Below are 25,338 nucleotides of genomic sequence, written 5' to 3'. Positions count from 1 at the left end.
TTGAAAGGATTAAAACATCGGATTTTTTTAGATGGTATGATAAAAAAGTCATAATAGTCTATAACCGCCTTTGGATATGTATAATATTTATTATGTTTGATTAATAATAGAGGCCATAAAGGGATATTTATTTTAAAGTTCAAAATCAAGTCACTACTTTTACCTATTTTACAACGCCCAAGTCCTATTGCACAACATAATCATCAGACGCAATATTAGCACCAAGTTATACGGTAAGATTTGAAAATCGATATAAGTTGACGCCAGTTTAAGGAAAATAATGAACATTAGTTAATTGTGCTACCGGTACTGGGAGAACTCACTCCAGCTATGGTTAGCATATACAGTACCTATAGATTGTTAACTAAGCTTAACTCAACATAAATTTTTTTGTAAACTACATAATCTTGTATTACAAAAAACATCATATTTTACCTAACACCAATGAATTATTATACTTTCAGAAACCAAAACTGGTAGGCTACTGTAAGTATGTAGTTGCTTCAAAAATCACATCTGGCACACAAGGGAAAGGAGTTTTCCTTTACCGTGTTTTCTCCACATTTTGTAATGGTACAAACATGGACTGCTGTAGTGATCGTAGCCCGTGTGTTGAGTGATACAAAGATACAGCGAGGCGATCCTACAAGTGTTCCAAGGTCCGCGGATGAAAGCTACTGTTTAAGGACTTAATTGGGCGACCAGCGACCTCGATGGCATCATATGGTCTGGTTTTTATCTGCGGTTTTTCATTTCACTCTTCGCTCGAGATATGCAGCTTTGTGGTACAAGGCAGACTAGTGGTACTTAATAATGTACACAAGTGGAAAAATACAAACATTGAATGATTGACTAATGGAAACGTAAGTTCACTTTTCAATTTCATATTTAAAAAGTGCTTTAACTTGTATTCTAATTTGGGACGTGCCAAACTATTTAACCACCTTATTATAGCCTATTACATATTCAACATTATAAATTACACTGGAGTCAACACCGAACTATGGAATTGACAAGTACCTGTCGATTGTATGTTTGCACAAACACATTGACTAACTCAAACTCTACAAACTAACTTTTAAAAGCGGCTGGAGCATCATTATTATAATTTACGTTACCCTGTAGCTAGCAAGTTAAACCCAAAGTTCAAGAGTTAGGTGCATTCAACATCAGCAGACGTTAATTTGCAAAAATTAAAATTTCCAAAAGCTTCCAAAAAGTAGATCACACGAGTGTAAATATAAGAAAGTCGCTGAATGACTGGTGAACTTTTACACGGTAGCGGAAATGGCGAGTTACAGTTAAACATTAACATCTCAATGCGACGCCTCATTTGCGAAGGCGGCGGACGCCATTTAAAACACAACTTTCAAATACGTGAAAAGAGGTGATTTTCTTTAACAACAACTGGTAACAGTACTTTTAATCATTACGTAACTTGTTGGAGGGGAATTACCTCCGATAAACTGAGTTTGTAAAGCGTATGGAATTAATAGAATGTACAGTAAAAGATGTTAGGGGCTCCAACCCACCCGGTCCCTGCATTATCATATAGCAATTATTGTTTCAAGATGATTGGTAATGTCCTCAAATTGATTCCAGAGTTAACATTGTAGCAGCCGCTGTGAATAACCTGCTGTATTTACATGTCAGTGGCGTTGACGTCCCTATCATAAGGTTTTATCCCCCCGCCGATTAAAAGCAAAAAAGCGACGTGCATTCGATTTTTAGTTGTATTAACATTTTTAGTAAAAACTCCGGAAGTATCGTGATTTAAAAAATTTTCTTGTGCCGTCCTAAAGCATATGACATGCTATATTTGTATCCCTGACTGTTAAATGGGGGCCACCTAGTGTTTATCGTTCTAAAAAACATTTCCAGGGGTAGATTTCGAGATTTCCAGTCATTCTTAACATATTAATCTACACAAATATTTGTTTACCCTTAAATAATTTGTTCGACAGATATTTTTTTTTTCATCCTAGACATATATTCTTATATTTTCTATATTAATTTCTTATATTTTAAGTAACAAAGTAACGCAATCAAATTGTCAAACTTAACGTTGGGATAATTTGACAGTTTTCCTCTTCCACACGATCAGCGTTCGGAGAACAATGGCTGCCGGAAATTCGGATATGGACACAGGTTGTGATGGATAGAGGCCATGTTTGACTCATCCGTCACACGGCAGCGACCTGGCCGTCACCATCGATACAACCGTACCATCATATACAGTCCCGGCCACGTAAAGAGAGAAAATGTCCAGGTAGACCCGGTCAGGCCTAATCCGCCATTGTCAAAACATAGCTATTGTTTTGTAACCGAGGGGGCGCGCTACCCCATCCCAGCGGTCATTGCTACCTCAGTGGTCATTGCCTGCTGCTTCTCAACATCGACTAGCCAATCAACGAAGCGACGTAGAATTGTGATTCAAATTTTGTGATATTCGTCTTCACTTTGTGAATAAAATGACCTGTCACTTAATTTTAGGCGATCACCCGTTCGATTTATAGAATTTGTACTGCCCCGAGTTATTTCTAAGAATTAAAGGGAGGCAGTAGCAATGACCGCTGGGATGGGGTAGCGCGCCCCCTCGGTTTCAAAACAATAGCTATGTTTTGACAACGGCGGATTAGGCCTGACCGGGTCTACCTGGACATTTTCTCTCTTTACGTGGCCGGGACTGTACATGTAGTAGACGCAGCATAGAGGCATGTGGGTTACTACAGTAGTGTATTTCCTGTGTCGGTTCACACATGTGTGTGGGATCCTACGTGAACCGCGTTCTCACTCTCATTGTACAAACTGACCGTGAGAATTGATAAAAAATATTTAAAGGAAATGAATTTCCGTATAAAATTCCAACAATTGTCCTCGCCGATCGCCGGGAATTACAAACTACTGTACGCGATAAAACCGGGAAATATGGCTACCTCACTTTCTAATATCTATTCTTGTTCACATATTACTGAAGCTAAATCTTGGAGTCAATTAGATAGTCTGACAGAGGTGACTTTTAAGTGCACTGATGAGAGAAACAACACAAAATTTTAACTGCTTGTTTTTATTAAAAAGGGTTCTGAAGTTCAGAAAACCGGATGCAATCTTAAGCATCTGGTATAAAAGGACCAAAGGCGGGTGCGGTTTAGCACCCAATAAAGTTCAGTGAAACAGAGACATGCAAATTGAGGTTGGTTAAAGTTAGAGCGTTCGATGATTCGGAATTTTAAAGCCAACATACAGTTGGCGGACCACTGGCTGGAGCAGCTGGTTATTGCTTGTCGAGTTTACAACCAATAAACTGGGAACAGAAACGTAGCTCGGGATGTAGACCTTCGATCACGGTAGATCAGAGCATCGGTCCGTCGATTAAACTGTCCAGGAGAGCAGCAGCAGATTGATCCAGCAAAGAGAGTGGATCACGACCGATAATGATAAACTGCTCAAGACGCTAAATAAGCTGGTTTATGCATTCGATAACTCCAGGCGCAATTTGAACTGCCTAAAAAAAAGAAACCCCTTTAATGCGTAAAAAAAAATATTTATAATACTACTATTATTTAGGTGGTAAATTCTTCAAATTAGGTCAACATTTTAGGTAGACAATCGAGTCTCTGATTTTGTTTTGTTTTTAGATATATTATTTAATTCTTGATTAAATTTTATTTGCATGTAAGAGAATAACATACTTTACTGACAGTTCATTACAATTTTACTTTGCTTCGTTTGATAAGGGGAAAAATATACGACACTGGTAGTGCCCGATCATTCATTAATGACCTACTGTATAGTCTACCGGTACCGTACTGTAAATGACTTGATTCTTAAATTTAATAAAAAAAATAAACTCAAAGTAAAACTTTATTATACGATATTTTATAATTTGTTTTCACTTCCGAAAGAAATTTCAGCACACTAATACTCTATTTACCACTATTCACCACAATAATATTTCACACTAACAGTCAAAACAACTACAACTTTAAGGTTACATATGTGAAATATTTTAGGAATCAGCAAAAATAACAATATACTTGCCTATGTAGCAGCTACAATAATAGAAGTCATCCTTTTGTACATCTTAATTTCGCATTTTAACATTGTTTACAGGAGGGATTTAATTAATTGAAAATAACGGAATAGAAGGTCCGTGATGCATTATCAAACGTCAATAACCTGGTTTGTAAATTATATCAATACGTATCGTACTTTCTATAACTTAATCGAGACAAGCAAAAATATAACTTAAACAAATGTGTATTTTTCAGAGAATTTTTTTACTAAATGTGAGTTGCATAGCTTACGGTACTTTATGACAACAACATTTGAAAATGCTAAATAAATTAAAAATAACCTCATGCCGAATGCCGTATGATACCTGACAATTTAGTCTGAAGAGGCACCTTTTACCCTGACATTACAATTCCCTCGTGACATGTTAGACCTCTGGACTTGCCAAGGACTGGGATAAAGCGAAGGTCGTTGAAGCCTTCCGACGACACGTTGTAGGGTATGCGAGTTATTTAGAAAATTAATTTAGTATTCCTACATTAAATCCGGATTAATGATATTAGGATCATAACGCCTATCCTAAAAATCCAGCTCTGATAGCCTACTTTGAACGGTCCAAAATATTTTTTTCTTAACGGTATTACAATTTTTTTACATTGGAAGATTGTTTGTTGTCTTTCCTGAAATTAATTATGTGGCGCTCTTAACAAAAACTGCTTTCTTTTTTAGGCCTAGGCTACTAAATTACCGATATTGATTTATTTTGATGAGACACTTCAAATCGTCCGACAAGGCTTTTAAGTTAAGATGATTCAATAACTAGGCCTACCTAACCTACACTATATTGGTTACATATTTAAATATACTAATTAGTTGCAATTACAAATAAATAGGCTAGGTCTACTTATAAGTTAGACATTTTATTTGGTATTAAACAGTATTTTCATAGTTTAAATTGAACAAATCAATATTTTCTCCATAGCTAGCTAGACTACTAAAAATATTATTTATTTATGTATTCCCAACGGACATCTTTATTTTAATATGTTGCTCACATCGCGTAGTAGCCTAATTGGCTACATTATTATGTAGGTAGGTTTATTATGTAGGCCCAGAATTGTGATACCAAATAACATAAAAGAACATTATCCACTCAAATGCATTTTTTCTGAGTTTTACGTTCAGAAGAAGTGTGATTTTCATGCTACCTACCTACTGTATCTTAATAATTGAGAGATCGATTTTATGCAAATATAGCTGAGCGCTGCTGAACTCACGCTATGCCAGAGAGGGGTTCTAAAACACAAACAGGGGAGAGCTAGGCTTGGCTAGACAGGGCGTAAGGGACTGACGCCTTTTAGCTCAAGGACAGAGGCACAAAATTGAGCTCAACTGGATAGGCCACATATTTGTGCGACGCAGGCTGCCTAGTGCCTGGCTTTGTTAGGTTAGGAACTGACCGAGACTAAAGTGTGAAATCCGTCAGGCTGGTGCGATGGCTACTTTCTAAAGACCAGGGCCATTGTCCGCACTAATCAAAATAACAGAGGTTTCATCGTTAAAATAACACTTTACGATAACCAATTAAACTGTAGGTAACTTATATGGCATCAAATAATACGAATATTTATTTTGAAATAGTTTTTACACCATGTAATGAATACACTAACATAACCTCAACGCGTGTATTTATAGCGACACCAATCTCGCAATCATCTTTTTGGGTCAGGTTTTACGTTATTTCAAGACTGTTAGTTATATGTTACACTAAAAGACAACATGTACACTTAGATGAGAATATATTGCAATTAAAAACAAATAAGTTACTCGCCCTTAACAATATTGAGCGAGCTGCAAAATCGAGTTTTGCAAAAGCGGGATTCAAAACAACAACTTACCTGGTAATAAACTCCTTGAGGAGGGAAGATAAATGCCCCTGAGCTCCACATGCAGCCGGCTTATATCACAAGACACATACACTACCTATAAGTCCAGGAGGGATTTGAGAATCCCGCACAAAACCACGATAACCTACAATAAAACTAACATGGACGCTTGGTCTAATCTAGCAACAGCAACAGCAGCCAACAAGCGATCAATGGCAGGCATCTGCAGACGGCGCTTCCCCCACTCCGGCGCTACCAACCTCAACATATGAGACTGCGCCTCGACGCGTCGCATTGTGACCAACTGTCGCCGGTAACAACTAAATACTTCACCAAGACTTTCTGTAAAAGTATAGGCCTAGTCTAACGGTTTGAAGGTGATGTGAACCACTGTTAAACCAGCCCGTAAAATCTACATACAGTCCCACGGAATGTTTTACGTGTTCCATTCATTAAAATCACCTGTCGTAAAATGATCCAGGAAAATTATTTGCCAGATGATAATAATAGTATATTTCGTACCTACGGCCGAAAGTGAGATTTTGCCGGTTCGAGATCGGTTAAAAAACCATTTCAACCCGTGGTACGAACGAAATTTTTCACCGCACTAATACTCTATTTACCACTATTCACCACAATAATATTTCACACTAACAGTCAAACAACTACAACTTTAAGGTTATCTATGTGAAATATTTTAGGAATCAGCAAAAATAACAATATACTTGCCTATGTAGCAGCGACAATAATATAAATCTATTAATTGCAATGCATATGTATCCTGCTTGTGTATTTAATATACATTAATGTTTTAAGGAAAAAAGGATACAACTGGTTTTCGGCCCTAGGGATGTAAAAACCTGCTCGGTCCCCAAATGACAATGGCAGCTGGTAAACAGCAATGCATAGCTTTCGGCCTCCAATTACCGTTCGTAAAACGACTAAAAACGTCGTAGTGTGGTGAAATAGTATATTTCGTACCTAGGGCCGAAAATGAGGTATTGCCGGCTCGAGACAGTTTTTAAGTTCGAGACGAAGTCGAGAACTTAAATCGATCGAGAGCTACAAAACCATTTCGGTCCGTGGTACGAACGCTATTTTTCACCACACTATACCCTATTACCACTATTCACCACTATAATAATGCACACTGATAGTCAACACAACTACAACTTTAAGGTTAAGAAATAATTTGAGGAATCAGCAAAAATAAAAATAAATATTTGCTAGGCAACGGTGACAATAACAAAATTCTATTGCAAATCTATGGATACTGATTGTGTATTTAATATGCATCAATGTTTTAGGAAAGTAAGCGGACAGCTGATTTTGCGGCCCCGGGCTGTAAAAACCTCCTCGGTCCCCAAATTACGATGACAGCTGGCATGGCCAGCAAAACGTAACTTTTAGCCACCAATTAACGTATGTAATACAGCCAAAAACATCATAGTGTGGTGAAAACAAATGTTTAAAGCATAAAAATGAACTATCTAGAAAGCATATGCACTGCTGAGTAAATTTTGTGGGGACCACCCAATTTATTCACAATTAGGCCTGCTGTATCAATTTAATTTATTAAAACAGGGGACTCCACGCTATTTCAACAATTCCCTAATGTAAAAATCATTGGTTAAAACTTAATTGCTATAGTATGATTGATTAAATACTAACGCATTTTGAAATTAATAAAGATCACGAATAATAGTTTTCTAGAAAATTTGATATTTTCAGTTTGTGAAAGTGAGTGTTATTGATTTCAAATGTCTGGTCAAATACTATTTAAAATAATTACTTTTGGAGAATTCCTTGACCAATGCCCTACCCAAACCCAGATAAATTTACCATATAGTTTACGAATACTTTTTACTTGAACTTTGTCCGCTTGGCACTTGACACGTCGAAGTAACTTGTAGGCCTGACTAGAGATAAGTTGTAGAGTTCAGTGGTAAACAAGTGACAGACGATGATACGACTACAAGCCCTGGCATTTGTAGAGCCATCCTCCCACCCCACCCCACCCTCTACAACGATATCTATTATTTGTGGGGCTGCACTCCAATAACAAGGTCGAGGCGTTTGATTGAAACCGTTCCTCTCATCTACTGCTCTATCGAGGGCGACGGGCGACGAACACTTGGAATTACAAAACTGAACAACACTGTCGTTACTTTGTAGATTAGTAATTTAAACACAAATGGAAAAAAATAGTTTTCTCCCTTAGATTCCTCGAAAGGTACAAGCACACGTTGACTTATAACTAATGTTATTGTCAGCTACTAATTATTTCAACGGTACAAGAAAACAAATAATTTCCATTATTAGGTGGAGTAATGCACATTCTACACCTATAATTATGTAACTGGAAATATCTTATCAAAATAATATATCAGTGAGGGAACAGTTTGTATTTGAGTGAATGGTTTAATCGTTGGATTATTGATCAGCGTGGATTCGTTCATAAGTTAATTTACCACACATTTAATAAATATAACACATTTCTATGTAAATCTAATAAACCTAGCTATATCCAACATAGAATGATCCAACGTAAATTGGTGGTGTTCTATGACTTTCCTATGTTTCCATAGTTTGCAAATCTGCTCTTTCAATGATTACTAAGAAATGCAGCACTTATTTATATAATAGATTGGTTTCTTTATAAAATTGTATAGATAATTATGCATACACATGATTTTTATCCATACGCATAACTCTTCTAAAAAAATTGCGTTTGATGAATTTATCGAAGCTTTTAACATATTTATCATACCTTTTATTTATTTACGACCATTGATTTAAATGTCTTTATCACAAAATATCACATGTATTTGCAGCAACTACATTCTAATGTCAATTTAACTTAAATAGCACAAAGTATGAAGTCTTGAATTATCTTGGGCATGAATCGATATTCATAAAAATATACATAGTAAAACGATAAAACCTCATTTATAAATTTACCAAATATGCTACTTACCTTCATAAATCAAGAATAGATATTTGAAGACTCTATTATTTTGTTAAGGATGGATATACAATTTTTACAAGGCAACCCTAAAATAATATTGTCTAGTGGAAAAGACTCTGTTCAGTATGAAACGAGATGAAGATTTGACACATTACAGTATATTTAAAAACAGAATCTATTGGAAATGCATTGAGGAAATCAACAGAGGAACAAAACACATTAGTTGGAGGACAAACGGTAACTCAGGTAGCACCAAAAGTTTGACAATTATTGCGAGCTTGCGGCAAACTGTGGCGGAACATAGTCCCAGACTTTTCAACCCAAAGCTTTATGTTCTACCCCTAAAATATTGTTATTTCCTTTCCTATTTTATTTGCATAATAATGTCAAAACATTTTATGTTTATATTAAAAATTTCTAATAAAAGAAAAAGATAACTGTCGTATTGAAATAAGAACCTTTGATGGAAACAAAATCGTAATTAGTATCACACGTGTAAATTGTTGTTTTGGAATATATTACCGTACTACAACCTACAACGAATAAATTATTTATCTAAACGGCATTTTCATAGATTGATTTTGTTTATTGATTTAAAATTATTTGTAAAAAATAAGTTTATAACGTGTAAGTAGACACGTAAATCCTATAAATACATAAACAGATCGTTCTTACATTTGCCTACTCAAACTACTGCTACACAGAGGATATGCACTTCTATCAGCCACTGGCGAAAATACCACGAAAGGAATTCTACGAACGTGTACGAATTTTACGTCCATCCGAGAAGTTGATGGACCACCTAATGCAAGTTATTTGAGTGAAGTAAGAAATGTTTAAGTGGCACTGTCAGATGCCCAATAAAGTACCAATGTAGAAACAATTGAAATCTGGGTCGTTCAACGATTTATCAATAAAAAAAAGAATATAAATTGTTATATGCTATCATTGACTATTGGATACAGAAGATGCTTTTGTAGAAAATACCACTACAAAATCGATCATATAGTACACATTTCCCTCCAATCCTTAAACTGACGACCATTAGATTCGTCGTCATTAGTACTGTAACTATTAGATCTATGAGATCAATTCAAGACATAAATTTGTAATCCGATACATTAAAAGATGGGATTACTCCTGTACACTAAATATTCATTCGCACAACCTCCGTAAGTATTCAATACCTTACACAATAATTAAGGCGCATAAATAAATAAATAAATTATTTTATTGGTGCATAAGTTGTGCATCAATTGTAATCAAGTACAGTGTGTAATCCATTTAAAAGTAATGCAGTTTTTGTAGTTTGGATATCTAATCATATGTAATGCAGTTTTTGTAGTTCGGATCCAGTCAAAAGTAATGCAATTTTTGTAGTTCGGGTGCAATCGTTAAAACTTAAAAACTGCATCGACTGTATAAAGTACAGTAACATTAACTTGATCAACAAAAACGATTAAATTGACAACCAATAAAATGAAGCAATGCTATATTATGTACACCACGATTGTCTAAAATTGTACATCCCCAATCGCTATTATATGAATGTTTACAGCTTCAAATAATATGCTAAATCCTTCAGCATGTATAATTCTAAGAAACTTGGAATTCTTTGAAGTGTCGTCATTAGTAGGTTTCTTAGATCAATTTTGGTTATTGTTTAAGTTTAATATTTCCATTCATTAAAATTACTTTCCACACAACCAAATATTTATGACCTAATTACACGTTGGCCAAGGTTGTGTGTGTGTTTTTTTTTTTTTAACGAGCACAGTTAGTGATTCAGTTAAAAGCATACCAAAACACAGACTGCGTCGAAGTATGGAGCAGCAGCAGAGCAAAGCCAGAGTGAGCTGTTATCACGGCTGCAGGCCACTGATAAGGGAGTCCATCGGCTGATTAGTCGTCCTCATCAATAATGAATTATCTCCAGAGCTGTAGATGCGTCATTAACTAATTACTGTTTCACACAATATTTTATTAATACAAGTTATAGGCATTTCGTGAATTTCAAATAGAATTAATAAACCTTATGTCAATATGGGTTTCATTTAGTGGTAATTATTGGCTGATAAATTACTGATACAATCCGAAATGTTTCGAGTCCTCTTAGATTCTTGCAACATTTAGTCTAGTGACCGAAGTACTTAGAGTACAGCGAGGAGCGCCTGACGCCGCTCGCAGACAAACGTGTTGCATTCATGCGTTGTTGTTGTGGTTCGTTTCATCAGGCGTTTGTAGACCTACAATAATTGCAGACTTGCAACTTGTATTTCTAAATTTGTCATTATAATTCATGAAGTACAAGCAAAAACGTAATAGTTAATATTAAATAATACCTCCGCTGCAGCAAACCTGCCAACTAAGCGAATTTCCATTTGCTTGGATTGATTTTCAATTTATCTATTAAATTAACATTTATGTTTAACGAGTACCTAGGATTGCTGCTATTGGGAAACTAATAAAGTGTGTTTTTTATGAAAATATTAATAGCTTACTATAAAATAAATAAATTTACCAACATTTTACAAAATTCTCCATTAGAATAACATGGGAATTTTAAGGAACGATTTTTTAACTTTCTCCGTAACCAATAACCGTACAAAAACACTTTGATATACTAAATTATTTGTTTTTAAGCTCTTTAAAAAAATCTGGAGAAAAATTGATAAATTTTGTGTTTAAGGGGTTGGGGGGGGGAATGAGAAAAATCCATTTTTACCACACCAAATCCCGCCGTACACCTTCAAACCAAATTTGATTAAAATCGGAAAAAAATTATTTAAGTTACAGTATCGCGTTCATGGACACATATTATATAGATATCTCTAATTCCGTAAGCCCAAAATTTTACAATGAAATTGTGAGCGAACTGGAGGCCGTAGAAAGCTGGGAGGGGTCTCATTTTAAAGGTCTGGGCATGAAGTTTTGGGGAAAAATACTCATTTTTCTTACTTATGCACCAAAAGGTTATTACAGGATAAAATAAATCACATTTAAATAGCATGGGAATCCAGGTCATGTCCGATTTGTTTACTTTAAAACATGTGGTTTAGATTTATTTAAAGCATATGGTAATATCATTGAACATTGGCTACAAAAGTTGTATTAATAGTGTTAAAGGTAGTATGTAATATATGTATTGCATGTAACTATAGTGCATTTGAAAGTAAACATGCGTGCAAATGAAAATGAAACAGCATTTTGTGATTGGCTTCTACGCTTATATTAGGTAATGGAATCTAGAGAGCAATAGGGCAACACCGGCAATTGACATTCCAGATAACTTTGTTCTCTCTGATTGTGCAATTGTTTATGGCAACTCAATAAATCCAGAAAATATTAAAAACTACTCCAATCAAATAATTGTATGTCCTTTAAATGAACATTGTGATAATTTAAATGAAGAAGTATTAAAAATCTACTACAGTAATTATGAAGTAGTTTCAGAAGACCCTGCAGAGAGGTTGAACATACCAATTGAGTTTATAAATTCAATTACACCATCTGGAATGCCACTACACAAATTAGTTTTAAAAGTTGGTTCAATAGTGATGCTCATAAGAAATAGGGTCTGGATTAGTTAATGGAGTACGATTGGTTGTGTTGGGTATGTCTGAAAAAAGTGTAAAGTTAGTAGTAATTACTGGAGTAGGGAAAGGGAACATATTTTTCATGCCAAAAATAAAACTAATATCTACAGATCCTAATATGCCCTTTAAATTTACAAAGAATTCAATTCCCATTGCGATTATCTTTCACCATTACTATAAATAAAGCGCAAGGCCAAACCTTCCCAAAAGTTGGAATTTATTTGAAAAAAAAAACAGTGTTTACCCATGGTTAACTTTATGTTGCTTTTAGCCGGGTAAAGCGGCCAGATGACGTTAAAATAGAAATAGAAACAAATAAAGACCAAGGAATGGACCAAAATGGATACTACACAACAAATGTTGTTTTCAGAGAGATTTTGTTACAGAATTAGTATTTTACAATTTGGAAGATGACATTATCTCTATGTGTTGTGTTTTTCTAAGTGAATTTGTCTATATTAAAAAAAAATGTATATATATTTAATTAATAGTGAAGATTATTGAAAATGTTCTTTTGCTGTATTATGATTAGAAAATTTATGTTACAAACCCACCACATGAAGAGTCCTTTTGAATTTTTATCCTAAACAGAGCAGACATAAAAATGAATTATGCAGGTATGTGATAACTGTTATACATTATTATAATATACAAAAAATTTAAACGATAATTCAAGGTAGGGTACGGTAACCCATGAGACAAATAATTTGTACAAAATAATTATCAGAATATATTACATATACTGTATATAGGGGCTATTGCCCCTACAAGCCACTAGTATAAATCTAAACGAATAGTGTTTTTGGCCTCTGGGAACATCAAAATGAAAAAGTAAATAGGACTAGGTCCCGGGCCAAGGTCTTACCATGAGACCTACAGTAATAGCTAAATTAGCTAAAACCGTCCAAAATAAAAGTATTTCTACTGTAGGTCATGTGGCATAAAACTGTTAAATAATAAGTTAAAACGAATGTGCTGATAATTACATAACCTTAAAACTAAAATTCATGGAATAGTACGATAAAAAACATGTATAGTTTTCAATAAGATCCATTTGATCCAATCCAACCTCCAATGTTATAATTTTAATAATGACACAAATAGTTTTCCACCAGTGTTGCTGTTGCCTTTTATACCATTAATCTACAGACATAATATACTATGTAGAATTAAAAGCATGATTGAATACATTTGTCTATCTATCTATATATTAATAGGCAAGCATGTTTCTTTAAAACATTTTTTCTCAGCTCGTGTGCATCGTAGGGAAAATCTACGCATACTGTTAGAAAGCTATTTTCCTGTAGGTGTGCAGAATCCCTTTATAAATTAAAATAGGCTCAAAAATAAGCACAAAAAATGAATTTAAAATTTTAAAAATTTTAACATGGATATTATGAGTTGCCATGCTGGTGACGAAATAACAACGAAATATAAACAGAAAATCAAAACAAATGAAGGAAACTCCAATCACATGTTCTATTCAAAGTGTGAAATGAAAATAAAGAAGTCAGTACATTAAATATTTTTGGTCGAGTTTCGACCACTGGACGACCTCTAGTATAGATAATTCGTCAGTAAGTATTACCATAGATAAAACATAGGTTAGTCTATGGTATTACCATAGATAAAACATACTGGGATGAGAAGTCTACTTGTGTTGGTTAGTCTATGGTATTACGTTTCCTTGCTATTGAGTCCATTGCTATGCTATTACAATATAGAATTATTTTAACACATCTTTTTGTCAATTATTTTGATTAAATCGTGGTTTCGTGGCAGAGGTCTTCTGTTCGGTAAAATTTAAACAAAACATAGAATAAGTTACTACATAATGGACATCACAAATCTGACAAACCAATCATAAAAAGTTATTCCGGTACCGGGAATCGAACCCGAGCCTCCTGGGTGAGAGCCAGGTATCCTAGCCACTAGACCATACCGGAGCTTGCTGACGAGTCGAGAGATTTTATATATGTATACTGTATAGCGGTAACTAAATTGGCGAATGGCTTAAGACATAAACTGTTGGTAACAAATTTTTACTGTGCTTTGTCATTGTCAAGGTGTGTACAAACATACATTACACGAAATCAAACTCTTAAACTGGAAAAGAAAACGACTCTGCGAAGCGAATGCAATTTTATCCGACTCAAACCTTTTGTTATATAATTAAATTGAGTTTACTAATCTGTTGGTTAGTCTATGTCTGTATGTATAAGACAAGAAATAATTAATTACACAAAAAATAAAGCTTAGCTAAAAGGTCGGTAGAAAACTATTTATAAGATTGTATGAATATATGTACAGTATTATTGATGTTATAGAATGATATACTCGTATGTTTAAAACAATGCACATATGGAATTGCGGAAACACGGATTTATTTTATTGCTGCGATAAGGATGGGAATGGAAGTCAATAGATTCCTAGAAAAGGTCGGTTCAAAGACCAGTACAATTTGTAGAGCAATAATATATGCTGACTTCTGTTTTTCCCGGAAAGATGCGGATCGGTAGCCTATGTAGAATCAGTTAACACATTTGGTATTCTGTATTGTTTACGTTTAAAATAGGTTTACGCCGAAAGACAAGTAATAGAATAACACGACCAGTAGGCTTGCTCAGATATTGTTGTACTGTATTAATTCAGATAGAGATAGAGAGTTGGACCAAGAAATTGAGAGCAAAGTTCCCCGGGCATCACCAAGTCAAAGACCTCAGAACAAACTAGAATCGGCAACAACCTACAGGGATTTGTGGTGCTTAAACTTGGAATCAGCACAAACCAACCGACTGAGTTATCGATATGTCGCAAGTTACTGATAAAGGAAACATTAATATTTGGGGGTTTAACTAAACCAAAACTGCAGATCTAAAATGTACAAAGCTATTGTGTATAAATTTGCATTTACAATTGAGCTCCGTTTTGTTAATAATCCATTATTTATTTGCCAAATGCCATTTATTGGGATAAAAATTAATTTTCGGACAACGAAGGATCTACAGTTTTTTAACAGTAAATGAATAGGTAACGGGAAATGCATGAATGCTGCACATGTATGATAGTTATTTTCGTCTAGGGAGACGGGTCAAAAATGTGCTATAACTTTTTGAGTTTTTAATTTAATTTTGTAAATATTATCAATATGTTTCAACATTATCCCTCCTGCTAATGTACAGTCCACAATCTCACAAGTTCGCTTTCACTACTGACTGCCATGTTTCTAAAGAAACTGTTAGTTCTTGGTCAGTCCCAATCTGTTTTTCACATCGACTCAGTTCTTTTTTTGGAAGCAATATGTAATAAGTTAGGTTTATAAATGTCTGCACTGATGGAATAAACCGTGACAAAAACAAAAGAGTGCACAAACCCAACATCATCATTGTCCAGACAAAGCTGAAAAGTACAATTAGAGTATATATTGAGCATTCAAGACATTCCTGATATTAAGATGTTTTCTGATACATTGCCTCCAAACGGTTGGATATGAACTTGCGTGTCGCGTCCTCATAAAGTGGTATGTTTAAACCTTGCAGTGAAAGAGAGCGCATTAAACGGTGGAGCTCGAGCATATTTTTATATCTTTATGCGATCATTTAGGAACAAAATATTATCATACGCTTCATATAGCGCTGTGTTTAAGTACAACCCCAACAATGACAATAAATTCACAAGACTTAGCTACGTATATAGGTTAGTCTTCGGTATGTAATTTATCTATTTTATATTAATGTAACTACTGTAGTTTCTCCGCGTTATTTGACAATGTAACGTTGCAAATCGCGCGCGACGTCACGCCAATGAATCTGACTAAAACGATAACTACTGTTGAAAGTATAACCTTAATATCACCAAGGCGTTCTGGACCGGGTGTCTGAAGCAATAATCTTGGTAATGAAACTGCTAGTGGGAGGGAGAAGGGCTGTTTTAATTGCGATAATAAGGGCTCAGAAAGTTTAAAGTAATTGAATTGCCTCCTAAGTAGCTCTGAAAATGAGGCCGTCACGAGGTACCTTCAGTTGTTCGTTTACCAAGTTTTAGTTTATTAGTCATATGCTGATACATTATATTAGGACTAAATACTGTTAGGATCCTGTTAACACTCTCTCTATTTAATTCCCTAGCAATATAGAAGTAGTTTAAGAAACTGGGATAACCTGATATATTGTTGTAAAATGTTTCAAATTGTTACATTAAATTTCAAATAAAGGGGTCAAGGAGTAGAGTTACGACAAACTATGTAGGCTATCCAATGCCAAAACTAAAGATCAGACCATGAGTATTTTAAAACATGAAAAAAATTGGCAATATAAAATACGAAAGAAAAAGGGCAAGAACCATAGAGCGTTTGATGACAATTTAAACCTTTGATAAAATTATCGCTACCTAAGGGTGAAGTAGCAGAGAAACGGAAAAAGTATCCTTACTAAGTTAAAATGAAAGACTGATGTTACTGTTCGAAGTTTGTCGGATGCAGGATGGATTGTTTCTTAAAAATCACCTTTATTCTTAAGATTTAAGAATAATATGGTTTAAGATAAATATATGCCGATGCTTGATGTGAAATCTGTGCGTGCATACCTTCAATTTGAGACCTCGATCATGAAAATCGGACGGGTAGAAGACCCAAACGAACTCGAGAGAGAAAACCCAATGTGCTTAATATACAGGGTGTCCCGGAACTCTCTACCAATATTTTAGGGCATTGCTCCTGGGTAAGAAACATACCTAAATATCATATTTAAACTGTCCGGAAGTCCTTAGTTACTCACACAGCCGCCATTTTGTTTTTTTCAGTTATTAATTTTTTTCTAAAGAATGCTTAAACATACGAAATGGAAGCTTTGCACAAACATTATAGACAACTAGCCAAAGCTACAAAAAAATTATGACGATTTTTCAAATTCATAAAACAAAATGGCGGCCATTTAAAATTTTGTTTCTTAATTAACTCAAAAACCGTTGATTTGATAAACATTTTAAATGGCCGGCATTTTGTTTTGTGAATTTGAAAAATCATCATACTTTTTTGTAGCTTTGTCTAGTTGTCATAAATGTTTGTACAAAGGTTCAATTTCGTATGTTTAACCATTCTTTAGAAAAAAATTAATAACTGAAAAAAACAAAATGGCGGCTGTGTGAGTAACTAAGGACTTCCGGACAATTTAAATATGATGTTTAGGTATGTTTCTTACCCAGGAGCAATGCCCTAAAATATTGGTAGAGAGTTCCGGGACACCCTGTATAAGATAGGCACTTAAGTAAACCACCTAACTTTCTTTCCATACAGAATGAACCCAAATTCTTCGTTTTCCACTGCCCTTCAGAGATGTCTGACTTTCTTCCTCTTCATCTAGACAAACCGCCATCATGGCTGAATCCCGAAGTCCAAAGTTTTCGAACATGTTTACCACCTTCTGCTGCACGTAGTTTACAAATCAGACTAGCAAGTGTTGATCGACCGGTGGAGGAAATCGGGCATGGGTCGGAGGAAGCGTGTATGACAAGTGTGTTCACCCCCTCCGATCCCGCACCGATCCTTCTGGAATCCCGCAAATCGGATCGTAGTAGGATCGGAAGAGTGTATGACAAGTGTGTCCCCGCCTTTACGATACGACGAACCTAGCCCACCAAGAAATATAACTACTGTATTGGAATTTTTCCGATGGTTAAGGAAAAGTACTACACTCGTGCAAAATGATTCAGTCTCCAGAACGTTCCGAAGAGTCTTGACCACAGTAAGCTGATTGTCATTTTACTGTGTCTATGTGAAGGTGTTACATAAGTTTGGTCTTAAGAAGCTGATTGACATCGAGCTAACTAACATCGAGAGTGTGTGGGTGTTAAGTTACAAGACGTTATTACTTTATTTTACTTTTCGTATTCATTAAAAAATATACCGTATATCACAGTAAATGTAACTAATATTGACTGATGTATTAAAAATGGCATTCTTTTAAATTTAAGTTACAAAGTTTACAAATCTTAGATCAGGGTTTCCAACTAAATTCCACACTCCGACGTGATAGGTGTGTGAACAAGTACTTCCATTGTTTGGTTGAAGCACGGCGTTGAAGTCGCCGTTATATCTCATAAGGTTTGATTTATGTGGTTTAATATTTTAGCTTGTGGATGAGTTATTACCCAGCTAAGCCTGGATCTGAGCCAAGAGAGCTTTAGTTGAACGTACAGCGCAGAGCGGGCCTTTATCACGGGGACTTCTAGCTTACTCCGCCAGTTTTGATGCCAAGAATTATTTTGACCTGAGGTGTTACACTTCCACTGACGTATAAAATGTCAAAATACTCAGTTTTTGTACGATAAAAATTATACGTCCACTACCTTTCTTAGTTTTCTCGCAATAAAACCTAAAATAGTTATCCTAATGGCTTATATTGTTTATGTGCAGGTTTTAACGGTATAGTTAATATTATATTTTTAGTTAAACTTAAAAAAGTGTTATGAGTGGTAATGATTAATGATGGCTAAAAATATTTTATGGCAAATTGACAAAAATGTTATATCTATAAATACTGAGAACTAGACATTATATTCCCAAGTTACAGTTGTCACCAGGTTAAAAATAAAATAGTTGCAAAATAGTCTTTGAGCAGCCGACTGAGTAAATAATCGATTTCTGCCGAATACTCCTTAACTAACTTTTTAAACACAAAATATTACTGTATTACTGTGAAACATACAAGAAAATATAATTGTCGACCGTAGCAGACTCTGTGGGCAGCTCATTCAACTCCAGAACTTCATTTAAAATAAGATTTGTCGTCCAGCCGGTCCATTACAGGGAATGTCTGCTTAAGTATACATTAACAATGGTAACGTGGAAACTTAACTAACCTAACTCTCAATAGAAATTAATAAATATATACATTTTTTATTTCGCCGGTCGTACAAGTATAGGCAGATAAAACAAAGTTGTGCCTAATTTAATGTTAGCATAGGGTCTATCCAGGGAACAGTGTTGCCTTAGGTTTATAATATCTACAAGATCATTTCAATAGTGGTTGGCACGTGAAAGGAAATCGCTTTGGCAGCATGACACAGAATTGAGCATAGTTTTTAAACATCCGATTGGTTGTCGACAACGTGTTGAACGATTCTTGCCTTTGATCCAGCAATACTGTGCTCCTCAGTCGTCAGGTAGAGAGGAGTAAACAGAATTTACATGTAAATCGCTGTCGTCTCCATCTCGAGGACAACAAGAGCTTCACTGCTACATACTCTCCGACTGCGCCTTGTCAGACAGTCGAATCATTGACTTTGTGTTATCGATAAACAGACACAACTAAACTGATTGATTCTGCTTTAAATAATCGTAGGTGTATATAGTTCTAGAGAGGAATATAGATCAGTGTAAAGTAAAACTTTGTTTAGTTTGTATAATTCAACTAAGCCTGCTTATGCTACCAATATAAAAATCCTAATTGATAGAAAGTACTTAATTGGCTTACATTTCAATATCCTTGGATGTCTAGTCAAAATACACTTCATCAGGTTCGTCCTCTTTTTACAATTACCACCGACCAAACGCTTGCACGCACCACAACGTTGATAGTATGAATGTGCAGTCATTTTGTTAAATATCTTATGTCAACGTGTAACTTGTGTCAATTTTCAAATGTTATAACGAATCTTAGACAAGAATATATCTGATTATGTGGCAGTCGCCACGAAACATGTGTCGACCAAACGACTAGACATCCAAGGATATTGTAAGGTAATGAAATACATTCTATCAATATAAACCAATATCCAGAAGTAGGATATTGACAATTAATTCTGGAAAAGTCATATTCTGGTCATTAATTCAAATTGGCATATTGTGGTTTGTTGTCTATTATTTCTTTCGATAAGGCTAAGTATGTCTTATTTTCCGAGTTATTGAATTAGCCAATACGTTCATAGTTTCTATTATCCATGTCAAAAATATAACAGTTCCGAATGTTCAGAACAGTTCAGAAAACTGCATTTAAAATAAAATAAAAATAGGTAAAACTAATTTCACTTAATTCATTAAGATTTTTAAAGCTATTAATATAGTTGTAGAATAATAAATATTTTAATCCTGTCTCAACATATTGAAACACATAACAACAAAAATTATTTGAATTATAATAGCGCAAATTGCTTTAGTTTTACTGCACCACCATTGTATTCTAGAGTTCAAACAGCCAACATTAAACGTAGTTGACCAGATGCAATAATAATTTCACGATGAATGTATAACTTGACATAGCAGCTTTGCATATTGTCAGCTGACCAACTCCAATATTATTTTACCACATGTTCCGAGAATCGTATCGGCTTTGACTGTTTTTCCAATTAAATGTTCGTAAATCAGTATCGATTAATTATTCTCGCAGGGTGGAGTTAGCGCCAAAACTCGGCTTAAAGGGTATCCTGGTGTGAAAATAAGCGGGTTTAATGATCTCGGCTCACAGCGGCGAAAACTACTGATTATGAAAAGTGCGTATTTTGTTGTAGATGTTTGACGTTTTATAGGTGGTTCACCTTTAATTATGCACCTTTAACTAGAAAGTTGAAAAGTGTTTAATTGCCATTCAAAATTAAAACCAAATTTAATTCATGTATAGGAAAAGAGTATTTAACAGGTAAATTTAGATACTCGAGCGTTATTGCTAAGGCAATTGTATAATACGAAACTACAACAACAAAAATGCCGTATTTTAAAGTTCAGTCGATTTGAGCACGCTACAATTATTTACGATAACAGTTATTACAATAATGTTTACCAGACAATAGTAAAACTGCTTCCTTTGGTAGAGTAAATGATTGACTATTGAATACTGAAGTCAAAGGTACAATGTAATGTGCGAGACAAGGTAAGGGAAGACTAGTTTACCAAACGAACGTTTAGTACCTAGTACGTTTCACATAATGCAAGCTTTGAAAAGAACAACTAAACAATTGTAAAATACTAGAAGAAGGAATATTTAAATAACATTTTAAAACCTCTGAAAATTGAGTGCAAGGACGTGTACGCCGTAGTTAAAAATTGAATATGATTGAAAATAATATTTACGTTACATTATTTCGTATAACGTACCTAATGCTATTACTAATAATTAATTTAATTTAAATATATAATAAAAACAATATAAAACAATTTTTAACATACCTAACTCTGTACCTATATTTGGAACACTAGATCCAGTAATCATCCATACCGTTACATTACTATTTATACGAACTGAAATTTAGATGAAACATATTTTACCATTGTTGATGAAAGATCGAATAGCAAAAACAATTAATCTCACACCATACGAATTGTTATAGCCTTCATTAATGTTTGAGGTGAATTTGAATGAATTCGATACATAATTGACATTATAGACCAAGTTATTTTTCTTTCAATACATATATTTATTTTGAAATGTAATACAATGATAACAAACTCATTTGAAAGTCAAATAACTGTCAGTGTTAGAAGCTATCGGTTTTGACGCATGTAAACATCACGGCAGCCCAACTTGACTACACGTTGGTGACATACGCTAATTCTTTGACGTCAGAGGAGCATTGGGGAGAAGAATGGTTGTAATCTAATGTTTCTACTTGTCTTTCCGGTTGTATTTTACAGTTGCAGTCCCTCCACACGTGGTGAACAATTTCCTGAACTGTTTTATATTTTAACATACTGTATAATTTAAAATATAGTCTAACTGGTCAGACATACGATTTTCTTCATTTCGTGTTATGATGAATTTCAAGTCCGAATTCAGTGTCCGTTTTTAAAATAAAAATTAAATGCAAATTATGTAGACTTCTTATATAATATACTCAGGTATATTTTTAATTACAAAACCATTACGGATTCAGATATTGAACATTAAGTTAAGTTCCAAAACTAAATTACACTGAAGGTTCATCAAAAGCTTGATGGAAGGACAGACCGCTAATAAACTCAACTAAACCAGCTGTTACTTAGCTGAAACAAGCGAGAGGGAGAGGTGTTGGGACTTACAATACTCATGCAAGTTGTATAACCAGTGTATACAACAATAACTGATACATTTATATCGACTCTATGGACATATCATTAATTGATCCCCGTCTACTCTTCCTTGACTCAACTTAATAATCATATCACTAAAAAAATTAATTCCAAATGATACGTAAATATTCATCACTACTGGATTGAACACAAAAAATAAGAAAACAATTGATTTATTTGCAAACAAAAGATGTTCTTAATTTTTTGTTCTATACAGTGTTGTATGTGTATTTAAAACACAATTTTTTTTTAATTTATGTAAATACACAGATTTAAAAATATGTGTACAAAAAATTTTAAGGTCCTTTATTAAAGCGAATATAAAACTTCGTGGTCCACTTTGGGTTAACCCATACAAAAATAACAGTCAACGACTCAAATAGACTACAGAAAAATAGTATAAGTACACGGTAACGTCAGTAACAGCGATGACTTTGAATTACGTATGATTTCAGCTCGCTATATAAGACAAAAATAAACCTTTTTTACTACTAATATTATTTAACTGACGTCGAGCTTAAAAGAAAATTCTAGATAATATTACATGATAATACTACTATGGTTGGTAGTTTCCCTCAAAATCCAAAGTGACAGTAACTGAGTGCTGCATAACAAAGAACAAAATACAGCAATTTAACACGCAGCCTAAGCTATTTTCTGCTATCGTTCATATAAAGCAAAGTGGAATATACACACTAGTACCTTCAAGATGTGTTAAACACTACATATATACTGCCCTGCTAAGCACAGTTGTGGTAACTGACATCTGGGTAAAATTAAGAAAATGAGGGTAGTATTTTTAAAACTATGCCCTACAGTCAAAAATTGACTTAAACACATTTTTTTGGTCTCATCTTATGTATTTTTTAACGCTAAATCTTTTTCCAAAATTATTTTCAACATTAAAACATTCTAAATACTTAAGAAATTAGATAATGCTTTAGTTCTTATCAATTACAATCAAATATACTTGGCCATATAGTGGCAACTTAATTTTCCTAAGCCAATATGTTGTATCTCTGCAGATGCCACGAACTGGTCTAGCAAAATCATGGTTATTGTTTCAAATGCAACAAAATATAAGGTTCCCAAAATAAGAAAATTAAAATATAAAAAAAATTGTATTTATTATTAATTATTATTTTATGTTAAGCAGGTGTTCTATCTCTGTATCTAGTATCGGAACTATCACAACGTTATCGGTAACTTATCACAAAAGTCGATAACTTATGCATTATGAACTTACCTATTCAAGTAATTCAATACTGTATTTATAATAGAAGCACACGACACTACATATATGTATGTTAATTCATGTAGGTTCGTACATAACTGGTATTAAATTATAAACAATTGTAATATATTAAAAAAAAGCTTTATAAGAAGAATTAATTAACTACCAAGCTTCAACTGTACAATAATGATAAACATATATATATTTTTTTAATACTTTTCCAATTACTTCATTTCATTTTCAAACAAAAGATTTAAAGCATTAAGCTGTTATATAAACATGAATGATAAAACGTATTTAGCTCGTATATATAATCCAAATTAAATGCAGGCGACTTAAAAAATTGCCAAAACAGGGATAAAACCCATTAATTAAGATTAAACATCTCATATGTAATCAAACAAATTAAACATTAATTTCAACATTGTTGAAACTTGTTTTTTAAGAACTACACAAACTATTGACTAATAGTTTTGTAAACAATTTAAAAATTGTAAAAAAAATGTATTTTTAAATTGTTGAAACTTGTTTTTAAGAACTAGGCCTACACAAACAACTGTTAAATACCGGTACTTTTGTAAACAATTTAAATATTGTTTGGAAAATTGTTTTAAAATTCTTTATAACAAAACTAAGAATAAAACAATTTTAAATTGTTTTAAAATAGTTACAACTCGTATTAAAACTTATTTTGTATACTGCATAATACTGATTGTTAAACAATTTAAAGATAGTTCCAATCTTATATTAAAATTGTTGTGTAATATGAAGTTTAAATCAAAATGATTTTTAATGGTTGTAAAACAATTATTGTAATACAGCTTTTGACAATTTTTATGGTCATTGGGGATCAACAATCGAAGTTCCGTCCATCTTGTTTTGGGGAACTCATCCTTTCCTCCCATCAGGTTTTGGTGAGACACCATTTTCCTTAGACATATCTTGAATAATCCTATCATTGGTTTTGTTATAGCCCAAGGTTGTAAAAAAATATGTTACCAACTTTTTGGGACGTTTTTGTTATGAGTAATTTCCATAAGTAGGTACATCTTCATTAAGATCATCAGATTGACCTGTTAAAATCTCAATTTCATTTATCAATCCTACATTATCTGAATTTAGATACCCCTCCTCTCAAGTCATAATTTATTTCATCAGATTGGCCGGTAAAAACTTTAACTTACAGTTTCATTTATTAGGCTTAAATAATTATTGGCAGAATAAATGACCTCTTCTAAAGAAAGGTTCATCATTTAATAGGCCTACAAGAAACTCTGTTAAAATGTTGATGTCAAAAATATACTATTATCAATATCACCAAGTGGAATGTCAATATAAAGGAAATTAAATTCATTATTTGATAATAATAGGTTGCCTCAATTCAAAGAGACAAAAGCTTTGTTTCCAACAACACGGCACTTATAGGAATACTGGGCCAATAATGGGGATGATGCTAAACTAAATTGCCGTAACTGATGGATTGCTAAAGCATTTTGTGGTAACATATCATTCCTAAGAGAAATCGTTGTATCTGTCGTTGGATACAACTTAAATACCCTAGTAAATGTAAGTTACAACAACTGCGCTTAGTAAAACATTCC

The 25,338-nt window shown here is 33.9% G+C and overlaps 1 protein-coding gene and 1 non-coding gene across 2 annotated transcripts in view; both read right to left on the bottom strand.

The window, feature by feature from the left end:
* Positions 1 to 6,144, bottom strand: part of LOC129005832 (uncharacterized) — a 95,200-nt gene extending 89,056 nt beyond the window's left edge. Inside the window, exon 1 of the mRNA XM_054434844.1 lies at positions 5,913 to 6,144. Within this exon, the coding sequence (XP_054290819.1) occupies positions 5,913 to 5,963 (51 nt within the window). The 5' untranslated portion in view covers positions 5,964 to 6,144. The remainder of the gene's footprint in view (positions 1 to 5,912) is intronic.
* An 8,194-nt stretch (positions 6,145 to 14,338) lies between these two features.
* Positions 14,339 to 14,410, bottom strand: Trnae-cuc (transfer RNA glutamic acid (anticodon CUC)). The gene has a single exon. It is a non-coding gene; the product is annotated as a tRNA-Glu (tRNA).
* Positions 14,411 to 25,338: the final 10,928 nt, after the last annotated feature.

This window comes from Macrosteles quadrilineatus, unplaced genomic scaffold, assembly GCF_028750875.1.
Source record: "Macrosteles quadrilineatus isolate MER2022 unplaced genomic scaffold, UCM_ALF_1.0 Scaffold_36__1_contigs__length_1205136, whole genome shotgun sequence".
Taxonomy (NCBI): domain Eukaryota; kingdom Metazoa; phylum Arthropoda; class Insecta; order Hemiptera; family Cicadellidae; genus Macrosteles; species Macrosteles quadrilineatus.
Note: the sequence above shows the minus strand (reverse complement) of the source record. Positions and strands in the feature narration are given on the sequence as shown.